At 37.0% G+C, this 22,278-nt stretch overlaps 12 protein-coding genes across 12 annotated transcripts; 6 read left to right on the top strand and 6 right to left on the bottom strand.

The window, feature by feature from the left end:
- Positions 1-1,177: 1,177 nt before the first annotated feature.
- Positions 1,178-2,818, top strand: C9374_000953 (uncharacterized protein; the record flags this gene model as incomplete). Its single annotated transcript, XM_044699727.1, has 1 exon — positions 1,178-2,818. One exon carries the CDS (start codon positions 1,178-1,180, stop codon positions 2,816-2,818), a length of 1,641 nt encoding a protein of 546 aa, XP_044552095.1.
- Positions 2,819-2,905: 87 nt separating this feature from the next.
- C9374_000952 (uncharacterized protein) lies at positions 2,906-3,304 on the top strand (the record flags this gene model as incomplete). Its single annotated transcript, XM_044699716.1, has 2 exons — positions 2,906-2,920; positions 2,993-3,304. 2 exons carry the CDS (start codon positions 2,906-2,908, stop codon positions 3,302-3,304), a joined length of 327 nt encoding a protein of 108 aa, XP_044552094.1.
- A 514-nt stretch (positions 3,305-3,818) lies between these two features.
- Positions 3,819-4,391, bottom strand: C9374_000951 (uncharacterized protein; the record flags this gene model as incomplete). Its single annotated transcript, XM_044699705.1, has 1 exon — positions 3,819-4,391. The coding sequence occupies one exon, from the start codon at positions 4,389-4,391 to the stop codon at positions 3,819-3,821; it is 573 nt and encodes a 190-aa protein (XP_044552093.1).
- A 211-nt stretch (positions 4,392-4,602) lies between these two features.
- C9374_000950 (uncharacterized protein) lies at positions 4,603-5,368 on the top strand (the record flags this gene model as incomplete). Its single annotated transcript, XM_044699694.1, has 2 exons — positions 4,603-4,806; positions 4,976-5,368. 2 exons carry the CDS (start codon positions 4,603-4,605, stop codon positions 5,366-5,368), a joined length of 597 nt encoding a protein of 198 aa, XP_044552092.1.
- Positions 5,369-5,439: 71 nt separating this feature from the next.
- On the top strand, positions 5,440-8,109 carry C9374_000949 (uncharacterized protein; the record flags this gene model as incomplete). Its single annotated transcript, XM_044699682.1, has 1 exon — positions 5,440-8,109. The coding sequence occupies one exon, from the start codon at positions 5,440-5,442 to the stop codon at positions 8,107-8,109; it is 2,670 nt and encodes an 889-aa protein (XP_044552091.1).
- Positions 8,110-8,137: 28 nt separating this feature from the next.
- Positions 8,138-9,406, bottom strand: C9374_000948 (uncharacterized protein; the record flags this gene model as incomplete). Its single annotated transcript, XM_044699671.1, has 2 exons — positions 8,138-8,568; positions 8,647-9,406. The coding sequence occupies 2 exons, from the start codon at positions 9,404-9,406 to the stop codon at positions 8,138-8,140; spliced, it is 1,191 nt and encodes a 396-aa protein (XP_044552090.1).
- Positions 9,407-9,805: 399 nt separating this feature from the next.
- On the top strand, positions 9,806-10,645 carry C9374_000947 (uncharacterized protein; the record flags this gene model as incomplete). The annotated part of the gene is made up of 1 exon (XM_044699660.1): positions 9,806-10,645. One exon carries the CDS (start codon positions 9,806-9,808, stop codon positions 10,643-10,645), a length of 840 nt encoding a protein of 279 aa, XP_044552089.1.
- A 192-nt stretch (positions 10,646-10,837) lies between these two features.
- On the bottom strand, positions 10,838-14,245 carry C9374_000946 (Peroxin 1 (Pex1), putative; the record flags this gene model as incomplete). The annotated part of the gene is made up of 1 exon (XM_044699649.1): positions 10,838-14,245. One exon carries the CDS (start codon positions 14,243-14,245, stop codon positions 10,838-10,840), a length of 3,408 nt encoding a protein of 1,135 aa, XP_044552088.1.
- Positions 14,246-14,279: 34 nt separating this feature from the next.
- Positions 14,280-15,171, top strand: C9374_000945 (uncharacterized protein; the record flags this gene model as incomplete). Its single annotated transcript, XM_044699638.1, has 2 exons — positions 14,280-14,743; positions 14,811-15,171. 2 exons carry the CDS (start codon positions 14,280-14,282, stop codon positions 15,169-15,171), a joined length of 825 nt encoding a protein of 274 aa, XP_044552087.1.
- Positions 15,172-15,185: 14 nt separating this feature from the next.
- On the bottom strand, positions 15,186-16,981 carry C9374_000944 (uncharacterized protein; the record flags this gene model as incomplete). Its single annotated transcript, XM_044699627.1, has 3 exons — positions 15,186-15,701; positions 15,767-16,350; positions 16,411-16,981. 3 exons carry the CDS (start codon positions 16,979-16,981, stop codon positions 15,186-15,188), a joined length of 1,671 nt encoding a protein of 556 aa, XP_044552086.1.
- A 648-nt stretch (positions 16,982-17,629) lies between these two features.
- On the bottom strand, positions 17,630-19,720 carry C9374_000943 (uncharacterized protein; the record flags this gene model as incomplete). The annotated part of the gene is made up of 1 exon (XM_044699616.1): positions 17,630-19,720. The coding sequence occupies one exon, from the start codon at positions 19,718-19,720 to the stop codon at positions 17,630-17,632; it is 2,091 nt and encodes a 696-aa protein (XP_044552085.1).
- Positions 19,721-20,194: 474 nt separating this feature from the next.
- Positions 20,195-22,154, bottom strand: C9374_000942 (uncharacterized protein; the record flags this gene model as incomplete). The annotated part of the gene is made up of 4 exons (XM_044699605.1): positions 20,195-20,471; positions 20,521-20,629; positions 20,687-21,288; positions 21,340-22,154. The coding sequence occupies 4 exons, from the start codon at positions 22,152-22,154 to the stop codon at positions 20,195-20,197; spliced, it is 1,803 nt and encodes a 600-aa protein (XP_044552084.1).
- Between the last annotated feature and the right edge of the window lie 124 nt (positions 22,155-22,278).

The following is a 22,278-nucleotide window of genomic DNA, read 5'->3' as shown; positions in this document are numbered from 1 at the left end:
CGTTCAAAACAATTGTCATAATATTTCAGTCAGACATAAATTCATACGACTGTTAGGAATATTCCACAATTTTCATACGAGTCGCCGAAATATAACTTGAATATCGTGAGTGCACAAAGAATCACACACAACAACGATTAACACCATCTCACCACACAAAAAGCAAATTCCTTTTTGGGTAAGTACCTTCGGCTCAGAAAGATATTGACCACTACTACCGTGTCATCATACTTCCAATCAATATGGTTGTATTTGGTCATGGATACCACTTCTCCTAATGGACATACATTCCTTTCAGGCCAAGGCTATTAACTAGCATAACCTTTAGAAGAAAACAACTATTGCAGTATCCAATCGTGGGAGAAATCCAAAAACGGTTGCTATCATTTCATTCATTACTGATCTTTTACACTATTTGTAATTACGACAATTCCAACTTGTCAACAAACTGGACAGATTGATTCCCTTCGATCTCAAGCATTCAAGGAACATCAGGCGTTGTACCCAATTACAACTTGTTCCGTTAACATTTCGTTTCTCTTCATTACCACTCAATATTTCTATATTGAGACACACATCGAGACAGACACACTTTTCCATTGAGCTGTGTCTGAATCATTGAGTAGCACATTGTATTGCAGTGGCGCCAACCGAACACATTCCAACCGAGAGCTCGTGGCATCCTTTTGAAACACTCTCTCAAGTCCTCCTATTGTACAGTGCTACAATTCCAAATCTGAACATTGTTGTCCAACAAGTTTTAGGTTGGTGCGAAACACGCCGAGACCAACGCGAGTCTTGCATATAATTTGTTTCCCTCTCGATCTACATTTTCTGTAATAGTACATCTCCAAAAAAAACAACAACAAGTGGACTTGAGACAATCGTCTAGACGATATATTGGGTCGTATTCGATTCTCTCTACACCTTCCCTACTCTTCGATCATCAGGACCCGATAAGCCTCAAAGAAGCACGGTGAATATTTCCTTGCAACAATCGGCCACTGCACGTTCCTGCCCTCTTACCTTATATTCTCTATTGTTGTAGTTGAAAGGCTTTCTTCTTCCCTCAATATATATATATTTTGGATACTCTGGCTACCCGAGATATATACTCTCTTCCGAAATTATATCAAACCCTCAATCACACCAACCCATCTTTTGATACACCAACAATATGAATATTACAAGAAGAACTCCCGAACACCTTGCACCAGGTGTAAGATCTAATTCATCTCCATCACTGTTTGCAACTCAGTCTCGACCACAATATCATGTTTACGAACAACAGCCTCAATATAATACTCCTTCGAAATACTTTTCGGGCCGAGAAACACAACAATCAAGCTACAGAGATGATGAATCCATCTCGGATGCTTCTACCATAAGAAGTCATCAACATTGTCTCAATGAGCAACAATCTCCATCCTCAGTCGACGGTTCCTACGCTTCTTCCGATTCTGTACCATCCTCACTGCTCCGAGAACGAACGCTATCTCAATGTTCCATCAATGTTTCTCCAGCAAGAAACAGTTTCGAAGATGCATTATCTTCTCCTCCACTTTATGAGAGATATGCTAATCTACAAATTTCCAAGCCCTCAAAACAACTATTGGTGTGGGGAGAGGACTTTGATGCTCTTCATTTCAAACAAAATCAATCCAGAACAAGGAAAACATCTGCAGTTTATCAACAACTGATAAATTCAAGCTACATGAGAAGATACAGAAGTGTCGTTTGCGACTGGTTCTTTGAGATTCAGTATGCTGTCTCAATTTTGCAAAGAACAATTCATGTAGCAACCTTCTACATGGACCTGTGCATGTTTAAATTGTACTCTGAGAACCGAGTTGTGGGAAGCTCAACAAATAATCAATCTCGAGAAGGCTTGTTCAACATTAAGCAATACTTGCAGCTTTTGGCTGCATGCTGTCTATGGATCGCCACTAAGAGAGACGAAACCTATGGAGACTCCAAGTTAAAGCTTGATAATCTTATTCAGTATTGTTGCAACACGTACACCAAGCAAGAGTTCCAACAAATGGAAATTTTCGTTCTGGATTTGCTGGAATGGGAACTTGAAGACACTCCTTCGATTGATTTTTTAGAAACCATGCTTGTTGCCGATAACCAAAATTTTGATCTTGGTGGTGACGACGAGGAAGACCCTACCATGAAAGATGAAGAGGACACTCATTTCACCGCATTCAAAGAAACGGTTAAGCAATATTCATCGATGGTCATGGACGCATCATTGCTGGGTACTCTTTCCACAAGACAATCTGATGATTCTTTGGAGAGGCTGAAGCAACATTTCAATATCATTGTGCCATGCCATTTAGAGCAACATTTTGAACATACTTACATTTCCATGTGGATCACCATGCTTAATTATCCAAGTTTAATGGCCCTTTCTTCCCTTCTGTTGGGACTCTTTCTTTATCACCAATATGACGCCCCTTTTGAATCTGGCCAAATGTTGTTTGACATTCAACCAAGTGCATCTACTTTTCGAAATCGTCAGTCAGATTCCTCAACAGAATTGTTTGATGAAGTTCTGACTCATTATTGGACCGTAGAAATGGAAGAAAATGTTGGATACAACTTTGAGCAAGTGGCTATTTGTTCCAGAATTTTGTACACCTTCTTCCAACGTGAGCAAGCACAAAAGGAGATGATGAATGGAGAGCAGTCATTGTCACCTTCACAAGCTCACTATCAACAATCACATGAAGTCACCTCTGTAGTTCATCACGAGCCTCAAAATGTACCTGGATTGGATCCGTGCTATGATTTGGTTTGTGACGAGCAATTGTAATAAAAGGCTTTGTTGAAGAACAGCGTTCAATAATTGTCGTAACGCGCTGTCGTATCAAAATTAACAAAAAAATTATTCGGAAGTACAATGACAGGTTCACAGGTAAGCTTTTATTTTTCGCACCTAATCATTTCAATCATGATGCTTTTGCTTGTTAAATTGTTAATATTAAAGCACATTTCGAACACAATGGCTCTTCTCCTCTCCGTTGGTGGAGTTGCAGCTTACTACAACAAGAGATCTAAACCTTCCTTGATTGCAGGTTTGGCTCTCGGAAGTGCTTTTGCAGTCTCCTCTTATCTCATCTCGCAACAAAAGCATTTTGAAGGTCATGTACTAGCAAGTGCCTCTTCCATTGCATTGCTCGGAGCTGGTGTGAGTCGTTATTTCAAGGCAAGTAACAAGACCATTCCACTCACACTCATTGTTTTGGGTGCTCTATCCAGCTATTATCAAATTAACAAAGCAATGGAATGGAAGCAATAAACACCACTTTTCCATTGATAATGGCAATATTTAAATAAATCTTCACATTATCGGGATTTGTGAATTTTACAATGTTATCAAATTAATTCAGAATTGAAATGTGGCAAGTTTTAAACAAACTTATACTTTTGAGAACCACCCCAAGTCATTGACTAGAATTGGATACAAGATGAAGATTAGAATAACCCCCAATTGGATCAAGTGTATGATTGGAATTTCAAAAACACCAGCAATAGTGACTGTATGACTTGCCACAAGAAAATCTTGGCATGTGATCAAAACAATGGAAGCATAGAGACACAGCTTGATGTAAAAAACTGTATCAGGACTAAATCTTTCGATCACTGATTTCAAAGATGTCTTTTGTTGCTTGATGTATCGCTCTGCAAAATAGGGCGCCAAAAAGCAGCTTTGATCAAAATTAATTATGGTACCTTGGGTGTTGTGTGATTTCTTCAAACCTACCTAATAGTCATGGAAATCATCACTAACAAAAGCACACTAATGAGATGACCTATGAATTCCAAAGGATTTGCAAAGAATAAGTACTTGTAGTGATAATCTTCAGGATGAATTCCTCTAAACGTCTTCTCCTCAAATAAATATCATAACTGATACATTCCACACATAATCCAAGACCCAAACGAAATTGATTGACCATTTCCAAAGGGTATTTAGAAAAGCCCTTTTCAAAATATGAGCAAAATAGTTGTTTTTGTCTTCTCGATGTAAATAATATTTCATGACAAACGATCCACACAATGAGTGAAGTAGCAAATTTATAATTACTTCCGATAAATGAATTCTTCATTCCTAACACTAATTCAACTATGGCACCTCCACCTTCCGATGATACAAAAAAGAATATTAAAAACAGCATGATATGATGTCTCAAGTTTCTAGCTTCGGATCTATGTTCATATGCTACAAAAGCAGCATGAACATACCACAACATTTTAATGATGTACAGTATATGAAATAATGAAATATCTACTTCGCCAAATATTGATGATAGTAATGGTAATGATTTGGTGCTGAGCAAGACATGATTAAAAGATAACACTAGCGGGAAGAAGTGTGCGTGCATTTTTTTGGATATGTGCAAAACTCTTTAATGAAATAATTCATTATCTTTCTCAATTAAGGAGTATCCTCAAAGCTATACCAATAGCCATTTCAGCTACCATTGATTCAAAACAATATAAATAAAACATCATTTTGATTTTCAAAAATGGCGCCAACGATAAGTGGATACAAGAACCCGCCAAATTTACAAAGGTCCTCTCAACAAAAAATTAATGAAGTCCTCAAAGAATTCTACGGGGGCAGTAAATAACGTCTCTGCGAATAAGATTGCAAATGGTTTTCCTGATTTTCATCACAAGATGAGCAAGAAGATTGCTCAACTTACAAAGGTGATTTATCATTTGAACACAAAAAATGATGATCATGAATTTCAATTAAACTCTTTGGCGGACGCTTATGAGTCCGAGATTGAAGATGTATGGATCTTTCTGAATATTATTATTGTTCAAAACATTAACAATTATTATTTGATCTGCAATGACTTAATTATTTCATTACATGATCGTTTCAAAATAATTTTACGAATATCATCATATATCTCGGACCATCCTCTATTGCTTGTTTATTATTATTTCCGACAAACAGATAATCAGAGACACCACAGCCAAACTGGCCATGTTTCGGGAACAAATTGAAAAAAAGAATAATGACACTAAAATTACGGACATTGTAAAGACACTCACCTCAAAACACAATCAAGAACGACAAAAGGCTATGGACGAGTTTGAAGAGTTCAAACGAAAAGCAAAAGAACGAGAGGAAATTCTGAAACGAGAATATGAAGAAAAAGTCAAAGATCTTACAAGGACACTGCAGAATGTCAAGGAAGAGTTCAATCAACGACTCGTTCGATTTACAACTCTTACTGACGAACTAGAAAAGAACAAAAATAAGGGTGACGCCGATATGAGACTACAACATAACAAAGAAGTGGAGGAATTAGTGCACACCTACAACAAAAGTATAATGATATGCTAACTAGAATGCTCAATGAGCAGGAACAATTAAGAGCAGAATTGGAAAAACAATTCAACGAGCGAGTCGAGAAAATGAAATCTGATGAAAAAACTAGGATTGCATCCTTGATGGATGAAGAGGCTCAAAAACGAAAAAAGGCACTGGATCAACAACGAGACGAATTTGATGTACGACTGGCCTCAACGAATGAAATAATTGCAAGGTTGAACAAAGAGTTGGAAGCTCTGAGACAAACCGAAGCCACGCTCAACGGAAAAGTGTCTAATCTCTCACGTGACATACAAGAAAAAGAAGACACATCACAGCGATTATCTAAGGCAAAACAACATCTAGAATCACAATTAGAGAGTCTAAATTCAACAATATTATCCTTAAAGTTGGATCTCAACAAGAAGGATGAGGATATCAAATCTTGGGAGCAAGAGGTGGAAGAACTTAAAAAACTGTTAAAAGACGCCAAGGACTCACACGGTATGTCGCAATCTGCTCTAATCACCCAAGTAGAGGAGCTAGAGAAACAACTCAAGATCAAACAAACTGAATCCAAATCACTAGAACAACAACTCAACTCGCTAAGACAATCCTTAACACAAAACGCCCTATCCATCGACGAGAAAGATAAACTGATAACTAGTCTTCATTCACAATTAAATGACAAAGAAAAGATAATTTCAGACTTGAAGAAGAAGGAGCATGTACTGATGCATGACATTGAAAATATGAAAATTGAACATAAGAATGAAAAGAGTTTCATGGAAAAGAAATTTTCAGAGGAGATCGACAAACTAAAAAGGTCATATGAGGATAAGATACAACAAATTAACAAAGAACAAGAAGAGTCCATGACTAGCATGAATAAGAGTTCAAGTCAACAGCTGCAAGAACTAAAACAAAAATTGATGGTGGAATTTGACGCTGAGAGAAAGCAGCTTCAGTCAGTGATCGAGCAGAAAAAGAAGGAATTTGAGGAACTTTCAGCAAAATCAAAGCAAGAGTTGAACCAAATTCAAAAACAAATCGAAGAACTTGCCGTCAGCTCTCAAAATAATTACAAGCAATTGAAAAAGGACATGACCGATATCATTGACCAACGTGATGTAGAAATAGCGACTCTAAAATCGCAAATACAGCAAATGTCTCGAGATAGCAACACTTCTTTGGAAGAACTTCATTCAAAGCTGCAAGAGGCTGGCAAACGAGAAGCTCAGCTAAACCAAAAAATAGAACTCATGACACAGAAAGTTCTTGACGAAAAACTGAGAGTAGAATCTCTTCAAAAAGAAATCAAGGATCTCGAAAACAGGTTAGCTTTGACTATTGAAAAAGGAAAGGAAGAATTAAGGATAGCAGCCAGTAACAAGGTGAAAGAACTGTCAGAACTTAAATTTAACATGGAGAATCAATTTGACAAGAGGCTATCTGACGAATTAAGAAATTTACGAGCTGAATTAACAGACCTATTTAACGGTGAGAAGCAACGATTAATCAAAGAATTACAAGAAAACGGGCAAAGTGAAAGGGATTCTGTGGAGAAAACATGGCAAGCAAAGGTAGATCTATTACAAAAAGAAATTTCGTCGCTTCAAAAGAAAATTTCTGACCTTGAGGCTGAAATTTTAAGAAAAACTGAGGACATCCAATTAATGCTTTCCAATCACAACAATTCTATGGAAAAGAGCGAGTTGGATAAAATAGAGTCATTGAAGTCTCTAGAAAGACAAAAAGAAATGGAAAAGCAAGCATTGATAGAATCCTATGAAGCAACCATAACTGATCTTTACAGAGAGATTAAAAACAAAGAGAACGAAATTCAACAGAAATTGGATGCAATACGACAATGTAACAATCAAATTCAAGAAGGAATTGGGAGAGAACAAGACTTGGGTCGACAGATGGACAAGCTAAAAGAGGAACACAAACAAAACATTCAACATTTGGAAGGAAAGCATCAGCAAGAGCTTGACAAAGCCAAACAAAGAGAGCTGCAATCCATTGAAAATCTAACAAAAGAAAATAAGTTGAAAATGGATGAGCTCATCAAGTCACATACTGAGAAGTTGTACGAGTTAGAAGAGACTTTGAAGAACAAATTCCTTGCAGAGAGAGCTCAATATCTGGATAAACTGGACAAAAAAGAGGCCGAGTTCGATGATTATGTGAGGAAATCCTTGAAAGACTTCAATGACATGCAAAATCAAATGACAGAAGAGTCTAAGAAGAGAGAAAGGCAATTGATTGATGAGTACAAACGAAAAATTAACGACATTATTGAAGAAAACATTAAGGAGACTCAAAGTTTGCAACTCGAGTTCAGCAGAAGTCAAACTCTCATGGAAGAAAGAAGTGCTAATTTAGAACAAAAGATCAGAGAGTGGGAATTTAAATATCAAAACAGGGAGAGTAGACCCGAGGATATTGAAACCATTAAGGTTCTACAACAGGGTTTAGCTGAAAAGGAAGCTCTTCTTCAAAAAACGATTCGTGACATGAAATACTACAAGATGGAGTTGGTAAACAAGGAAGAAATTTACAACAAAACCTTTGGTCGTCAACCCAACATTGGTGTGATTAACCCATTGGGTGCAAAGCAAACACCTTCCAATATGCAACCAACGACCACACAAAAGAAACCAACACAAACAACTTCCAAGTTGCCTCCTCTGGATAAGGGCAACATTGAGAATAGTGCTCCTCCTGCCACAGGACTCTTGTTCAGAAGCAACTCAACTTATAAGAAATAAGAATTTATGAGGAATGCTACTACACGATTCAATTGCCTATGGATTTGAGCTCAACCGACTCGGGAGAGATGCTTATCTCAGAATTACCTTTTGGCTCATCGACCTTGTCTGAAACAATGGCACCTTGTTCCAAGTCTGCTTCATCATCTTCTTCTTGGTCTGATGCTGTCGCTTCTGAAATTATGGCCGACGATTCTGAAATCTCATGCTGAGAGTCGTTCGATGATGATTCCGTCATTCTATTTCCTGACGAAATGACGTTGTAATAAATAATTTGAATGACCATGATCATATCTACAAATAACTGAAATGCTCCACAAATCACAAATTGATAAGGAAGATGTTTTGCAATAAAATATGCTGTTTTCAAAGTGTCTCCAATTACAAACGTAGCCACTAGAATAAGGGATAGTCCTTCAACGGAACCTCTTGTAAAGTTTGTGACCACTTGTGGGATGGCTTGTTGACATTAACCATAGAACAATTATCGTCATGTGACATGTTGAGACGGTTGTGCAAGCAAATACCAGTACGTACCTAAGGATGCCTCTACCATCACAGAAAGCAATCCCAGTAGCTCAGTATATGCAACTGGGAAAATAGGGTAGAAAAAAAGTGATACAATCCCAACAAAGAGCATAAAGAATAGAACTGTCCAAACATAATATGATGGCTCATCCCATTGCCAAAACTCTTCCAAAAATCTGTTTCTGTCAATTTTGATAAGATACGTAAAGTCATTGGGATTTTCAGGCTCCACCAATAAACTGGTATCACGATTGGCGTTTTTTTCCTCGGCTTTTTTCTCTTGTTTTCCAAAATGCACAGCCACAAATAATAATATTGCCTGACATAGAATCATTACAAGGGATTGAAACAGCATCACAATGGAGAATTGTTTCAAATACCAAAAGTACACTCTCAACAGAGAGGAGCTAAGAAGAATGAGACAGGACAGTCTTGAAAATCCGTTAGATGATTTATCTCTCATCATAATTCGAATTTGGTCTATATATCCAATAGTCGGTCCAAACACCATTCCAATATCCAATAAGAAATCTGCAATATTATAATTAGAAATTGATGATGATGGATTTGCAGAAGTAGTCGTCAAGTACGTTTGTTGTAATTCCGATCCCTCCACAAATAGTCCATTCAAACTACCCTCTTGTTGATAATTATTGTAATAAAAATACAAGGACATCAACAATATTGAATAAGAGGAAATTTCATAATAACCGATCCATCTCCTCCGAACAGAATGACGATACAACCGTGCAGATGCGTTTTCGCTCATTTTTTAAATCAAAATTCAAATACTGTATTATTATTAAATATTCCAACCACGTTTGAGGTTTCTCATCCTCAATCCCACCCAATCGTTCAACAATCATTTGTGTGTTGTTCTCTGCAACAGCATCCATCCATTTTCTTTATTCATCCTCCATAACTTCCTTTTATTAAAAAACTCCGAAATCACCTTTTTTAGTCCAATCCATGCATTCAATCAAAATGTTCATTCTTTTGCATCCTCATCACATTAACAAGATTTTGTGTGAGTTAAAAAATTGTAGTCTACTGCTGGAGTGCTCCTCTCTATTGTTCTCTCCATCTCCAGTACTGGCTAACCTCTCTCTCCGAGCCACCTCCTTCTTCATATCCTGATATATACAATAATTTATTGAGATTCATCATGATGAATTCAAGAGCCTTTTCTTCCTGTGTTGCTGCAACCTCTCCAAAGAGATACTTGTTTGTAGGAATGAATGGATGTGTGGTACCATCTCCTCTTTCCAAGACAAGTTCTGCAACAACCACACCGACCACATCGGGTTGTTGTTCATCACCATCATCATCCTCCTCTAAAGCAAGCTCCGAGAGACTGAAAAATCATCCAAGAAGCAATAGTAGTAATAATAGTAGACCTCAGGCTTCTTCATCAAGTAATACGACTTCTACGTCGCATGAGAAGAATATTTCCAAGTCATTGTATGATGTTCTTGGAGTTTCTATTCATTCAAGTGATAAGGAAATTAAATCAGCATACCGAACACTGTCGAGAAAGTATCATCCTGATTTGAATCCAAATGGTGAATCTGCATTCAGAATCATTCATGAAGCCTATAGTGTGTTGATGGATCCTGTCAAGAGGAAACAATACGATTCGAAATTTACGAATACACTCCATGCCAATCGTAGTGTGGTGTGTAAAGAATTTGATACCAATTTGGATATTATGCACATAGTCAAGTGTACTCGAGAGGATTTAATTTCTGGAAAGAGAAAAAAGTTCATGATCAATAGACGAGTTGTTTGTGACGAATGTTGTAACCAACACGATACCATTGACTGTGGCAAGTGTCAAGGAGCAAGACATGTCACTTGTGGAGAAATAGTTAAGGTGAAGATTGAACCTGGAATGAAAAGTGGTCAAACTATCTTGATAACTGGAAAGGGAGATGAGAACTTAAGGAACGAGAATAACGGGCGTATCGTGCATTATTTTGGAAATTTAGTTTTTACAGTAGTCACATAATTTTGTGAATCTTGCCATTCATAGGCGAGTTAAGGTTAAAAACATAGTGACTTTAAAAAACAGAGTAGGAGTGAGGGGTAATTGACGCAAAAGTTGCTCCATGAATGGACACGAGAACTTTGCACAAGAACGTATCCTGACACCCAGTTGTTGTCCACTACAAAATAAAGCAACAGGATATTAAGGAATTTATTAAGCTAAAGTCACTCGTTTTTGTTGGTTGAGTAGCTTGTTGATGTAATCTTCATCAGATTGACCTCTAAAGCTTGAATAAATGTAGTCATACCTGTCAATATCATCCTGGCTCAAAGAGGCTCTACTTGTCGATAGAGCTTCCATAAAATGTTCCCTAGTTACATGGACGATATTTGCAAGTGAATCAACTCTCTTTGTTTCCTGTTCCTGGTTTGCAAATTTTCGTAGACTTGATTGAATGTGTTTCATTTGTTGGCTCAATTCATCGTTAATGGCTGCAGATGCAGAATTTTGAGAGGATTTTCCTTTCTTTGCATCACTTCTGTTGGTATTGAGAAGTGTGAAAAAATCATTCTCTGACGATGAAAAAAGATTGTCTTGTTTTTTTGCATTGACATCTAGATTCTGTTTCGAGTGATCTCTGAAAGCAATCAGTGTGGCAGAGAAAAACAATGCTTGCAAATCTGCTCCTGTATAATTGGAAGTAAGCGTTGCCAACTCTTTAAAGCTCACATCTTCACTAAATGTAATGTTTGTTTGCTTGTGACTGATGACCTGTAAGATTTCTTCTCGTTCTTGCTCGGTAGGAATGTCACAACACACGGACTTATCAAGACGGCCAGGTCTCAGCAAGGCAGCATCAATGAGATCAGGTCTCGAGGTGGCAGCAAGAACATACACTCCTGATCTTGACTCCACTCCGTCCAATTGGCATAAAAATTGATTAACCACTCGATCTGTAACACCTGTATTGTCATGTCCTCTCTGTGCTGCTATCGAATCAAACTCATCAAAGAAAATGATGCAAGGTTTGGCAGATGCTGCTTGCATGAAAACATCTCTTACGGCTTGTTCACTAGCTCCAATGTATTTGTTTAACAACTCTGGACCCTTGATAGAGATGAAATTAAGACTACATTCTTTAGCAACAGCGCTGGCGAGAAAAGTTTTACCACATCCAGGAGGGCCATAAATTAACAGTCCAGACCGTAGCTTGATTGGAGCATTTTCAAATAAGGAAGCGTATTTGGTAGGGAATATAAATGTCTCTGTGAGAATATTTTTCACTTCTTGTAAGCCTCCAATGTCTGAGAAGGAAGTAGTGCTCTTTGTCAATTTAATTCCTTCTGTGGAGTGAGTAATAAAATCTTTGGAAGCATTGATGAAATCTTGAATGGTCAACTCCATACTCGAGTCAAGGAGATGAAAAAGACCTCGTTCAACCATTCCTTGTAACTTGACGTTAATCATCTTTTCTAAAATATTTCTAGCATCAACTGGTGAGTAATTTTCAGTTTTGTCAACAATGTATTCCAAAGTAGGTTCAGAAACGTGGTACATGGAAAAGTTAAAAACTTCTTCCTGTCCCATAAGTGAAGGGTCTGGCACAAACTCCAAAAATCTCTTGAAAATCTTTTTTCGTTGTTCTCTGGTTGGAACACTCAATAACAAGTTATGTTCAAAGAGTCTACTATTTTGAATAATGCTGTGTGTTTCTTCTAAAGATTTGCATGTCATGATTACATTCACTCGTTTTTCATGACTGGTGCTAAATGTAGAAAGAGCATTCAAAATTTCAACAACTGTCGACGCCGCAACCCTTACATTAATATCTGGAAAAACTTCATCTTGTTCGAGAGGGCAAATTGTTTCAATGTCATCAAAAATGATGAGAGAAGGAGCATTAATCATTGCTTCTTGTGCATAGCTGTTCAACTTGGCGTTCAGTGTGTCTACTCTATCACCTGCAATGGATCCACATGAAATGTAAACAGTATAAACGTTGCAGTGGCGAGCCAATGATTTTGAGTAATAGGTTTTTCCACTACCAACAGTACCAGAAATCACCACGTTGCAGTGAGATCGAGGGGACAATTTTAAAAGAGTCTTATATGGTATTGCTTGAGGTGAAAATTCAACGTTAAGACGATGAAGCACCATTTCCATCTGTTCGTTAATGTCAGTAATCTCAACAAGGTCAGGAATATGTGAATAAATAGAATGACGATGCTCCAATCGAATAGACTCTTCTATTGGAAAAACATTGTATGTAGGTTCGTCTCCTGTTAACAAATACATGTTTTCAACGGAAGATTTTGTCACAAACTCGGAAAATGTTGGAATTTCATCTTCATCTTCTTGCGATTTGGATGGAATGATAATGTTTTCATTAATGCTCAGTATAACTTTTCCAAATCGAGGTAATTCAATCACATTTCGTTGTCCAAATACTAACGACGGTACAGTAAGAATAGAGTTCGATTTACGTTGCTTGATCCATTCTGCCAACGAGTCGATTATTGAAGGGTTGTTATCCATAGTAAGAGGCATAAATTGATCGTCGTTAGTGAGTGTGTGATTCCATAAAGGCCTCATATAAATGGTATGTACATGATTTGGATACATAGGATCTTCAATGTATCTCAAAAATACCGTGGCATGTTCTACTGCACCCAGCATCCAAGTGAGATGCTTTCCAACAAAAATAGTGGGCATGTAGCACAGGTTGTCAGTAATTGACTTGTTCAAAACAATGGCTCTAGCATAGATTACTCTTCTCTCCTTTTTTTCTTCGAATTCTTTCATTGCTTCAAGCGCATTTTTAGGTTCTTCTTGAGCAGCTTGTTGAGCTTCGTCTTTAACAATATTTTTCCGAATAAAAATTAAGTGTAAAATTTGGACAATATCGCCATTCTCTAGCCCAATTTCGGAGGCAATGTCTTCAGTAACGTAAACAAATCTATTGTCATCATGAGACTCAACTGACGATCCTCCATACTCTCCAATTTTATCGGCAATATTAGAAAGCTTTTCTAACTTTGATTTGACATAATGAAACTTTTTCTCAGTTTTTGTTTCTTCAAATTGAGTTCTTGTTTCCACAATAAATTCCGTTCCTCTGTTGATGATATAAACATTGTCATCGTTCTCGTCCGATCCACATTGATAAACATTCAAAGTTATAACAATATTGTTATTTACATATAATGGAAAACTCATGTTTCTATGAACAATCCTAACTTGAGACAACAAATCTTCTTCAATGCTTGTCTGATTAAATTCTAAAATTTCGGAATCATCCACTGTTGCTGGCCGAACATAAACCTTCTCACAAACAGAAACATTGGTTAATTGTTGTATCCGTATGGTATCATCTTCTTGGATTTGCAAATAATTTGCCAATGTTGAAGGAATTCCGATTTTATCAGCTCCCAGTTTGTGGGTATGCCAACTCCAAGCAATATATTTCGATGGCTCTCCGATAATTCTAAAAACATGAACAGACTCGCTCGCAGTTTTTTCATTAAATTCTGGATTGTTTACTATAAATTGTTCTGGTAATTGAATAAAACAATCTTTGGTGTGAGTGAAAAACACTCGGAATGAATATTCTGGTCGGGACATTTTTTTGAAATATTAAATTTTTTTTATCAAAAAAATGAGCGAATATAGAGGACGTGGTGGAGGAGGCTTTCATCATCAGAGAGGAGCTCATCGCCAGCAACAACATGGAGGAAGAAGCTCGTACAAAGATAACCGAGGTGGTGGTGGTGGCAGAAATGATCAAGATGATGGATATTATGATAGAAATGAGGGCGGAGGTGGATATTATGATAGAGATTCGCAATCAAATTCTCAACAACAAGATTCCACAAATTATACCGGAACAAATCAAGTGGTACAACAAAAACTGAGTCTTGCTGTTGTTTGTGCTTCCAATCAAAACAGATCCATGTCTGCTCACTATTTGCTTTCAAAGAAATACGGAATGGCTGTGAGTAGCTTTGGTACAGGTTCATCAGTAAAGTTGCCAGGTAAAACAAGGGACACTCCGAATATTTATGACTTTGGTACACCCTATCAAAGAATGTTTGACGATTTGAAACAACAAGACGAGGAATTGTATGTTTTTCGTAATTTTAATTAATGATCCGATTATTAATCTTGTTATTTTCTGATTATGATACAGTTATACAAATAATGGATTACTGAAAATGTTAACAAGAAATGCTCAAATCAAGGCAGCTCCTGAGAAATGGCAAGAAAATACCAAGCATTTCGACGTTGTAGTTACCTTCGAACTCAGAGTGTTTGAAGCAGTTATTGATAGTATTGCATCAAATAATATTTATTATGACAGACCAATACACGTGATAAATTTGGAAGTTATTGATAACCATAAAGAAGCAGAGAGAAATGCTAAAACAATCGCAGAATTCGTGAAACATTTAAATGATAGCAACGATTGGGAAAATGATATTACACAATTAATTGCAGATTTCGAGAAAAAACACAAACAAGATTTGATGCACCTTGTTTTGTTTGCTTAGACGATGACAACTAGTTACTCTGTTTTATTTATTGGATTACTAGCTAATTCGTTACCCCAATCAACAAGTAACTCCTTAAAACATTTCTTCCATTGGGGTAGCTTCCAACGATCGGATTCTTTGCGGTCTACAATCGTCACGTCATCCAACAATAGCTTAATCTGAAACTCTTCATCACAATTATTAGTATCAATGTATCGATTTCCTTTCAGATATGGATGTCTCAATGCTGCTTCAGGTGTAATTCTTTTTGCAGGATTAAATGTCAATAATTTGCTTAATAAATCCAGAGCTTCAGGACTGGCATTGGCAAAAATTGCATCTAATGGAATTTTTGGTTGATTCGTCTTGTTGAGTAGTGTTTGAAAGTACTCTTTTCCTTTCAGGGAGCCAAGCATATCTTGAGTGGAAGGTTTGCCACATATTGCAACAATTTTCATCAAGTGCTCTCTCGTTCCTACCACTCCAGGATTTTTCACATAGAATAATGGTTGTCTTGAAGGAGGATCTTCCAGTAAGAATAATAATTCCTAGGTTGTTTGTTTGTTCGAGTTAAAATCACTCATTGTCACGAACACTTAAATCACACACTTACAGCAAATACACATCCAATGGACCACAAATCAATTGCAGGTGATTGTTCTTCCGATGTCAACACGACTTCTGGTGGTCGATAACATTTTGTGACCACATAAACAGATTCCAAATGTTCTACCTGTTGTTGTTCTCGACACATGGTTGCACTCCCAAAATCAATCAACTTGAGAATTTCGCCTTTCATGAGCAAATTCTCGGGTTTGATATCTCTATGAAGAATGGATGCACTGTGCATATAGACACAGCACGAAAGTAATTGAGACATAAAGTTTTTGACTTCATATTCATACAATGGAGTTTGAGGGAATGTTTTTTCGTTCAAATATTCCCATAATGTTTTTTCACACAATTCTGTCACGATATAAATATCAGACGATTCCTTATCAAATGAATTATATTCAATGTAAACATCAATGAGTTCAATGATGTTTCGATGACCTCTCAAATGTTTCATACATTCAATTTCTCGAATAATATTCCATGGAACCACATTGAGCGCATTGATACATTTCTTGACAGCTACCTTGGCATTGTTGTTTTGTTTGTCATGACATGCAATAACAATACCAAAAGCTCCCTTTCCTTAACATGTTCATCATTACAAGATCCATCATCGATAGCATTTTCAAAAATTCAACATACCTAATACTTGAATCTTTCCAGTTCTCACATTTTCATAAACTGGTTCATATCGTTCTCTTGGTAGTGCCATTTTCATAAATCCATAATCCTCTCCCAATTCTACAATTAAAAAGTCATGATATTTCAATTTTTGATTCCAAGAATCTTGGTGTGCATTGACTTGGTTGGTGGATTTTGTAATCGATGCATCGAGTAGTAGTGGTATCATATTCTCCTCTATAGCAGAAGAAACATTCACAGTGAGAATTTCTTTGAAATTTCTTTCGGAACAAGCAGTGTCCTTGTTGGAGTCATGATGGTCCAATGACAACTGTTCTTCTTGGTCACCCATGGTCATCATGATACGAGCGTCATCTTCTTTTTTCAGAGAAGGTTGATCGAGGATCAGAGATGGTTTTTGAATTTTCGGAGAGAAGGAAAAGGCAGTAATGACAGGAAGATTCGATGGATCGTGATGATTCAATTCGTTAAAATCATCAATTTCATCGTATTCATCCACAAAACAATTTGGTGAATTTTCATACGGTGATGCTGGTGTTGTGGTTGAATAATCATTGTTGGGATCTTCCATGATGGTTTGATGTGATTGTCGAGTCTCCGATAGGATTCGTTATGAAAAGAATTCTGGTGGTCGTTGTGACAATTTTTTTAAATGGAATGTTTGAAATGGATGACAAGGAAAAGAGAACACCTGTTTCGCTCTTGGATGAACAACAATTACGTACTTGGCACAGTTTCAATGTACAACAAGAGAATGAATGGACCTAATCAAGATGAACCTTGACTTTTGTCAGAGTTGTCTATCAATGTTTGACAAATCATTATTAAAACCTGCAACAAAGAGGTTGATTTTGACAAATGAAGTCAGTGTCAAAGAAAGAAGTATCACGTTTTACTTGAAAGAAGGTACGCGTGAGGATGTTCGTTTATTATTAAGCAAACATCACTCCAAAACGGATGAAGGTGTGACTGTCTGTTGGGCTGTATTCGAATCTCCGGATGTTGTAGAAAATATTTCTCTTTCATCTCATACAAAAGTCCGAGGACATACCTTTTAGCACCTTACACCTTACACTTTAGTGCCGTTTGCAATGGCACGTAGTCCCAAAAAGGAGATACAAATAGCACTTAACACTGGAGTGCCAAATGCAAACAGCACCTGACACTTGAGTGCCAAATATCATCAGCACTTGTCCGATTTATTTTTTTTAATTATTTATTAAAAATTAGCAGATTTGCGACCGAACTTCGTGGCTTGCTCAATGTGAAATGCAAAGGAGCGACCTGGCTCAAAAGAAATTGCTTGAGAGCTTCGGGTCACAATTTGATCAGTTCTCGCTGTACAACCATCATCCACTTCGTCCAACACGTCATTTGAAGATGATGATGAGTACTCAGATTCTGAATCTGTAATAATTTTGCTCTTACGGGATGTTGTTCGAGTTGTTGCTCCTTTTTTCTTCTTTGCCTTTGGTTCTTCGACTTTTTCTTCTTCTTCCGACGTCACTTCAACAATTTCACCATCTCCCACTTCTTGAAAATCTTCGTCTTCAATTACATCATCAGCTTCCTGACCGGCGAACTCTTCCAATGCTGTGCGTTGGTCTGTTTTCAATCCTTCTAAAAAGTTTTCAAGAGCGTCAATAGGAGCGGTGTTTGTTGGAATCAAGCCTCTTGACACTGTGTCAGCAGGCCTGGAATCGAAAGGGTCGGCTCTTTTTCTCTTCTCGTTTCTCTTCTTCCTTCCTTGCTTGGTGTTGTCAGCATATGAAAGTGGCACATTTTCATTCAGGCCCAATAATTTAATGACGCCTGTAACATCCTCTCGGAGCATCATTTCAATTTCTACGATTGCATTACCATCATAAGTGGGTACTCCTGTAGCATTTAACACTTCTTGGACGTTGGTGTTTCTTGGTAGATTATTCTCCACAGCACTTGTTGCAAGTAACAATTTAACAATATGCGACTGCCGCCACCAATCACACCACGACTTCACACCTGGACAATAAAGTTCAATTGCATCAAGAATGGTTGTTATTGCTTTCTCAGACCTAAACTTCTCAATATCACTGGCCAAACCTTCCACTCTCGTCCGTACAGCTTCTTCAACTGGGATAACCTTTACCATCCGTTTCACACTTCTCTTGAAGTGAATAAAACAACCAGATGCCAATTGTTCAACAACTTCTTTACCAGCACTTCCAAATTTCTCCATAAAAGCCTCCCGTAATCCCTTAAGCTGAGACTGAGAAAAATCGACAAGGATGGACTTGATTCTTCGATCATTGCCTACAAACAATTCTTTCAAATCCAAACCACCGGACTCCAACGCATCCAAGAACATTCGGAAACAGGTTTTATAATCCTCTCTCTCAATTAAAAAGCGGCATAATTGGAAGCACATTCCTCCTTTCGCATGTTCAAAAAATGTACTTATGCCAAGGTGATTAAGAAACGGCCCTGATTTCGCTTGATGTTTCATATCAATGACTAGCATGTCTACATGTTCCATCAAATGTCGACTGATAGGAAACATTAGGAAACCTATTTTAGGACAAAATTGAACTTGTTGGACCCAACTACCAAATCCATCTGACAACGACATACCAAAAAGACACTCATCTGCCAAGTTTTTCGTTAATGAGGGAAGTAAATTCTCCTCAACCGAAGCAAGAATTGATGCAAAGTTGGAAGTGGAACCAAATTTTGTAGACATGGCTTTTCTTCTTATCCTCTGAATTCTTGTCCCGTTAATCAGAGCTCTGTTTTGGGCACCAGGAATAAATGGAACTCCAACTCCTCTTGTCACTTGTTTTGCGGTCAATGTAGGATTTTGATGGAATGCATGTTCTAACAATTCTTTCTCCTCAGTGCTTACTTTTGAAGGTGGAGGGTTGTGATGAAGATGTTCACCAATGCAAAACAGAAACTGCTTGCCAGAAATTTCGTTCTTGAAATATTTGAACTGAACAACACATTCAAACAATACCATTTCCTTTTGATGTACCGAACAAATGGCGCGATGAGCACTCTTTGCAGCAGTTTGATTACAACCATGTTCAGGACATTGATAACAGCCTCGACATAATCCATGAGCAAGGTTATGCTTTTGTTGATTGATGATTTTGGATGTGTAGCTTCCAAACTTGATGCTGTATTGAATTCCCGTTTTCAAAGAATTATCAGAAATAGAAGACCCCTCATATGAGTAGAGAATATTGGGCAACGGATATTGAATAACTTTAGAAAGATGTTCATGGTGAATCGATTTGTCTGAAAGAAGTTGCCAAGGGTTGAATCTGACCATTTTTTAATCAATTGTTTGATACTAAGGAACGAAGTGTTGGTTTTATTGAGAACAAAGTTTAACGGTTAGTTTCACATACTAGAACCTCCATTTCAATCAACATCCATTTCGCACCTTACACTCAAGTGTCAAATACAAATAGCACCTTACACTCAAGTGTCAAATACAAATCACACTTCGTTCATTTGGCACTCAAGTGTCAAATGCAAACGACACTGACACTAAGTGTAAGGTGTAAGGTGCCAAAATATAACAACTCCAAAAGTCCTTAATACAATAATTAAGACCTCACATAGAAAGTATTAGTTTGATTCTTGATGGATATCGCTACTCTTGAAAAAATCAACACACAATAACGGTATCGCCTTAATTCCTCTTCTGGGTGGAGCGTTGAGTTAGAGTTGGTATTTTCACAGAAAAGGGGCTTATTTGAACAAAACTATGGAACCATAGTCAATAAAGACGTGTTGATGACTATTGTTTGAGAAGATCTGTGAATTTTGAAAGACTTCGTTCTTTCTGAATGAATTCATCCGATTGTTGTAAATGTTGTTTCTGTGATTGTTCTTCAAGAACTTGTTTCATGAGAATACTCAAATCGTCTGTTTGAATTTTGAGAGATTGCATTTGCTCAATAATTTCTTTGGGAATAAGAATTGGAGTCGGAAGGGTCGTGTCCTCTTCATTCTCTTTGATGAAAGAAAGCTTGGTATGGAAAAGACAATGTTCAAGGTTTTCATTTCGTTTCACACTTTGAGAAAATGTTATGAATCTTGGTACACAAAAAGAAAAAAACTTACGCGTTGTCAATGAGTTCATCCAACTGTTGTTTGAGAGTGCTTACTTCTTTTCTATTTTCATAGAGAGAGGTTAGCAAAATGTGAGATAAACTTTTTGTTTTTAGGTGGGCTAATTAGTAATAATAAGTGGTCATATGTCAAGTAATCATCGAGAAATTTAACGTACAGTTGGAAATAAATGTTTCATTGTCATTGGAAAGTAAAACATTCAGATCAGCAAATATTGGATTAAGGATGTCATGTTCATCTTCTTGTTGTTGATCGATAGTATACAGCTCGTGTAATCTTTGGTAATGATGCAATCGCTTTTCGTAATTGGTAAGTGTCTCGTTTAACTCAATAATGATACAAGTAATCAATAAGTAATTGTCATAAATTGTTTTGTGTTCCAAGTGGAAAGCTTCTTTCAATAAATCTAAACTTGTGAATCTCCTCAAAATATGTTGTAGGACAACATCTAATTTTTCATTCTTCTTCTTTTCGTATTCAATTTTCATAGAATAGTCTCCATCAATGACACGTGTTGAATGAAGCTCGGTCAAATCTTTGACAAGTAATGGAATTTCTACATTGATATATTGGGTAATTATATTTTTGATGGAAGTAATTTGTTTTGACGTCTTGTCAATGTTCTCTATTAAGATAGTAGCATCAAAGTGTTGATACGTGTGAATATTGTCCTTTTGGTTTTTCACACATTCTAGAGCCGCTTGATATTTTCTGTTTGTCACCAGGGCTGTTAAATATTGTTCTTCCGTTGTTTTGTAACTATTAGAAAATGTATTTAACACTGGCCAAGTACAATGTATCTGTACTTACATTGACGCTAATCGTTTTAGTTCTTTCGAATGTTTGCCATGTTCGCTCTCAATATCATTTTCATCCTGATATTCGCATTGTTGAGTATCAATTTGTTCATAGTATCGATTATTTAAAAGTTCAATCTCTTTTTTAAGCTGTTCATCGCCCTCTACAATAGATGTCAAGTCAGAGTTTGCTACCAAGTTTGATTCTGAGCTAGCTATTGTCTTAACAAACTCTTCAACGCATTGTTTCGTATGTAAAAGTGTCTTGTTGTATTCAGAGTTACGTGATTGAATGGATTGAATCATTGATGATTTTTTTTCCAGTTGCTCGTTTCTGGAACCTCTTTTCTTTAGTGAATCGAAATGTTGCTCCAATTTATCTCGTTGTACCTTCTTTTTCTCCAAACTATTTTCTAGGGTATCCAATTCATCATTCAATTCCTCTAATTGTTTTTCCAATTCTTCAATATCAGCATCATCTTTACTCTTGTAATAGGAGAAGCTTCCCAATTCTAGTGCTTGATCCAATTCGTTTCCGAGTAACACTGTTCCATACCTCTCCAGCTCTTCATATTCCGATATTTCACTCTCTGTGAGGACGCTATTTTTGTAATTTTCAGAGATGGAATCACAAACTTTGCAAATGAATTTAGTAGAATCATTGTTGCAATGAAATACCCAATCCAATACGCTAGGATCAACGGGAAGATTGTAATTTTCAAGCTTTGATGAAGGGTACTTTTCCAAATCACCATAATTCAATTTCCGAAGAAGTTGATGCAAATATTTCCCTGTTGGATCTTGTGTGAATTCTGAAACGTTTTTCATTATTTTTTAATTTGAAATGTGAAAAAATAAAATTAGGCGCCAATGTTCAAATATTTTTCAAAGACCAAAACAATCGACGGAGTTCTTGAGTGATCACCAACGAGAGAGGCATCCATTCACCATG

The sequence above is a fragment of the Naegleria lovaniensis genome (assembly GCF_003324165.1).
Source record: "Naegleria lovaniensis strain ATCC 30569 chromosome Unknown tig011, whole genome shotgun sequence".
NCBI classification, from domain to species: Eukaryota; Heterolobosea; class Eutetramitea; order Acrasida; family Naegleriidae; genus Naegleria; species Naegleria lovaniensis.
The sequence above is the reverse complement of the archived record's forward strand: the minus strand, read 5'-3'. Positions and strand labels throughout refer to the sequence as shown.